The 3,199-nt window shown below is 54.1% G+C and overlaps 1 protein-coding gene across 3 annotated transcripts in view; it reads right to left on the reverse strand.

Moving 5' to 3' along the window:
• Positions 1-6: 6 nt before the first annotated feature.
• KLHL12 (kelch like family member 12) overlaps positions 7-3,199 on the reverse strand; it is a 17,160-nt gene continuing 13,967 nt past the window's right edge. For 2 of the 3 annotated variants that reach the window (XM_035889712.1, XM_035889714.1), the window contains 2 exons: positions 1,348-1,534; positions 7-998 (listed from right to left, as the gene is read on the reverse strand). In XM_035889712.1, the coding sequence (XP_035745605.1) occupies positions 872-998; positions 1,348-1,534 (314 nt within the window). In that variant the 3' untranslated portion in view covers positions 7-871. The other variant, XM_035889713.1, reaches the window with a different exon arrangement.

Raw genomic sequence — 3,199 nt, forward strand, 5'->3', positions numbered from 1 at the left:
CCTACTTTCAGGGCCACAGCCTCTGCACGGTGACCTCCCCACAGGGGTAGGAGCAAAGGCACTGCTGCATCACAGCAAGGCTCTTCCTGCCAGAAAATGCAGCGCTTTGCAGCCGGGTCTGTCAAGATTTTTGAGGGAAATACGATGTGATGAACCTTGCTGAGCCCCCCGATCAGAGCACAAATGCTGCAGACCGGCTTCTACACCAGGCAGTGAGCTTTTCCCCCTGCCCTCTGCCCCCTGCAGCCTCAGGCTTTTGGGTGTCAGTAGTTGACAGCTTTAATCTGCGACTCCTTTTGTGTGCAGACCTGTGAGGAACCTGCAGACGCAGCTACAGTGCAGGACCCCCTTACACATGCTCACTCAATTTGGCTCTGCACCGACGTGCGCTTGAGGAGCATGTTTAAACATTCAGTATGTACAAGATGATTTGAAGCTGGAACATAAGAGCAGCTGGATTCACCCTCACACATCCACATGGCTGAGAGCAACCAGAGGGACCTGCGTGGTCCCGCAGTGGCTGAGGAGACCACCTGGGTGTATGTACATGTCCTCGGAAACATTCACCAGGCTGGCTGGGGGCGTCTCTGCTCTGCCAATAGACTGAGCCACAAGAACAGCAGAGAATGCAGCTTCTCCCGACCTACTTCACCACCTTTCTCCAGCTTCACACAGAGCCCCTGATTTCAAATGACTGCTGAGATAACACGTTTATGCACATGCTCTAGTCAAAAGCAGCACAGAAAGCTGCTGTTCTGGTGCCTATTTCCACAGCATCCACAACTCTCAAGAACAGTCACTGCAAATCACTTGGGACTCTTCCTCCAGCCGAGACATTTCAGGATGTTCTTCTTTGTAAGTTCCCTCCAGATCACTTCTCCCGAAGGACGCAGACTCCAGCGTCACAGCGCTGCATCCCCAGGGAGGTTACCACTTCCCAGTTGTCAATGATGGGATCGTAGCACTCAATGCTGCTCAGCAGTGAGTTGCCATCATATCTGCAACGACAGAAAGTTACAGGTGAGGAAGAGGTTGAGGCGTTCAGAGCCCTTCCTAGGAGGCTGGACCACTGTGTATAGTAGGAGTGGCCTGAAATAAAACCACTGCATTAGGCTCCCTGTTGCTCTCTGCTGCTGCTCTCCTGCCCGTCTTGGCCCTGGACCATCACGCTGCCTATCCAGGTTGGGCACGGTGGCTCCGTGAGCTGTCTCCTCTCATAAAGCTTGAAACATAAATGTGAGAAGAGGCCACCTGAAACAAGGCAGCAGGCTGCGTCACCTTAAATCCCTTGTTCCAGCAGACAGACACGCAGGGCATCTCCCGCTCCAGCCCGGGGCAGCCGCTTACCCAGCGATTGCGTACAGCCTTCCCCGCAGCACGGTGGCCCCCACGTAGCAGCGGGGGGTTGTCATGCTCGTTACAGTTGTCCAGGAATCAGTGCGAATATTATAGGCTTCCACGGAGGAGAGGTGTGCTGTCCCATCGAAGCCACCAACCACATAAATATGGTCATTCAGCAGAGCCACTCCAGCCCCTGCAGAGGGAGAAGGCGGCACAGTTACACCCATGAGCGACACCGACAGCACCGTGCCCGGGCTCACTCTTCCAAGGCTGAACTAGGTCAGTTGCTCCCCCCTCAGAGGGCATTTTCTTAGGCCTGTATCTCCCAGAAAAGAGCTGCCATAACCCCGTGTCTGCGGTTGTTGTTGTCTCCAATACCATACATGAAACCCTGTAACTCCACCGAATGCTGCTCAACCTCTGGCACAAGGGGCACTGAGCAGCCCTGCAGCCAGGGCGGCAGCAGCAACGCGAGACATCGACCTTGGCTGAAAGACAGCCCGACCCCCTGAGCAGACCAGCCCAAGGCTCGCTCTGCGGGCCGGTAGCCGGCTGGGACTCTGTCACCACACGGACCGGCTTCTCTGGTGCTTCTGGCTCCCCGGTGTCACCCAGCCCCTGGCTGTTACAAGGAGAATGATGCTGCTCCAAGTGAAGCTGGAGGAGGGATTTCTTTGACATTGCTCCTCTGGGAGGCAGGGAAATAAAAACTCGTGTCCACTGCACAGTCACAGAGGCACGAGTGGCCGAAGTGTCCGTCTGAACAGCTTGTTCTCACCTGCCCCAGTAAAAGCCATCAATAACACACTTGGCCAACTGGGAATTTATGACAACAGCAGAAAATAAACCTCTGCCAGCCTGTGTTCTCACCTGCAGCCCCCTTCAGGTAAAGCACCAAAGAATGCAGTAAGGTAACAACGCACTTCGTGGCCTTAGGTGCTCTTGCCAACAGCCGCTGCTGTTTCGAGCTGCATCTCGAAAGCAGAATAAACCCTGTCAGGCTGTTAACATCAACACATTGCACTGATCAATGTCTCAAAGGAATCAAGCCAGCTATCCCGCAGCTCTTGGGCACAGATCTGTTTCTTCTACAAACATGGTGTAAGGGACTTTCTGTTCCACTAAAACGCAACCCACGTGCACCATCTGTCCTTGCTGGGTGCACCAAAACAGCTGGGAATGGTCAGGCTGCCCCTAAGGCCTCTCTGATAGCTTCAGTGAGGAAGATTTTGGCTGAGAAGAGAGACCAGACCAAGGCCTAATCAGGGAGGTTGGGTCTAGCAATGCAATATGGCCATGGTTTCTGAGGGGGGGCTACCTCCAGAATCTGTCCTAAGAGATGAAGAGAAACAAGGAGGAGGCAATCTCTGTGAATAAAGGCAAGACTACTTTTAGTCCTCGTCTTTCTTAGAATTCAAAGAGTTGTAAGCTGACAGCTCCAGAAAGTGTCAAAGCCTCGGGGCAAAAGAATTCCTACAGGGTCCAACGTCACCAGGATGGATGGACTGGAGCTGATACCAGGATGGAGGCTGCAAGTGCAACTGGTATCTAAGCTACCAGTAGGTCAGGGTGTTAGCATCACAGAGCGGCAGCACAAAAATGTAAGTGTCAGGAATAAATATCAGTATAATCGGGAATATACCAGGAATAAATATCAATATAAGTAACAGGAATAGTGTGGCCAGCAGGAGCAGGGCAGGGACCGTGCCCCTGTGCTGGGCACTGGGGGGGCCGCCCCTCGAATGCTGGGGTCAGGGTTGGGCCCCTCCCTTCCCAAAGGACCTGGCGGGGCTGGAGCATGTCCAGAGAAGGGCAGCGGAGCTGGGGAGGGGGCTGGAGCCCCAGGCGGCGGGGGAAG

The sequence above is a fragment of the Egretta garzetta genome, unplaced genomic scaffold (genome assembly GCF_000687185.1).
Source record: "Egretta garzetta isolate BGI_Z169 unplaced genomic scaffold, ASM68718v1 scaffold202, whole genome shotgun sequence".
NCBI classification, from domain to species: domain Eukaryota; kingdom Metazoa; phylum Chordata; class Aves; order Pelecaniformes; family Ardeidae; genus Egretta; species Egretta garzetta.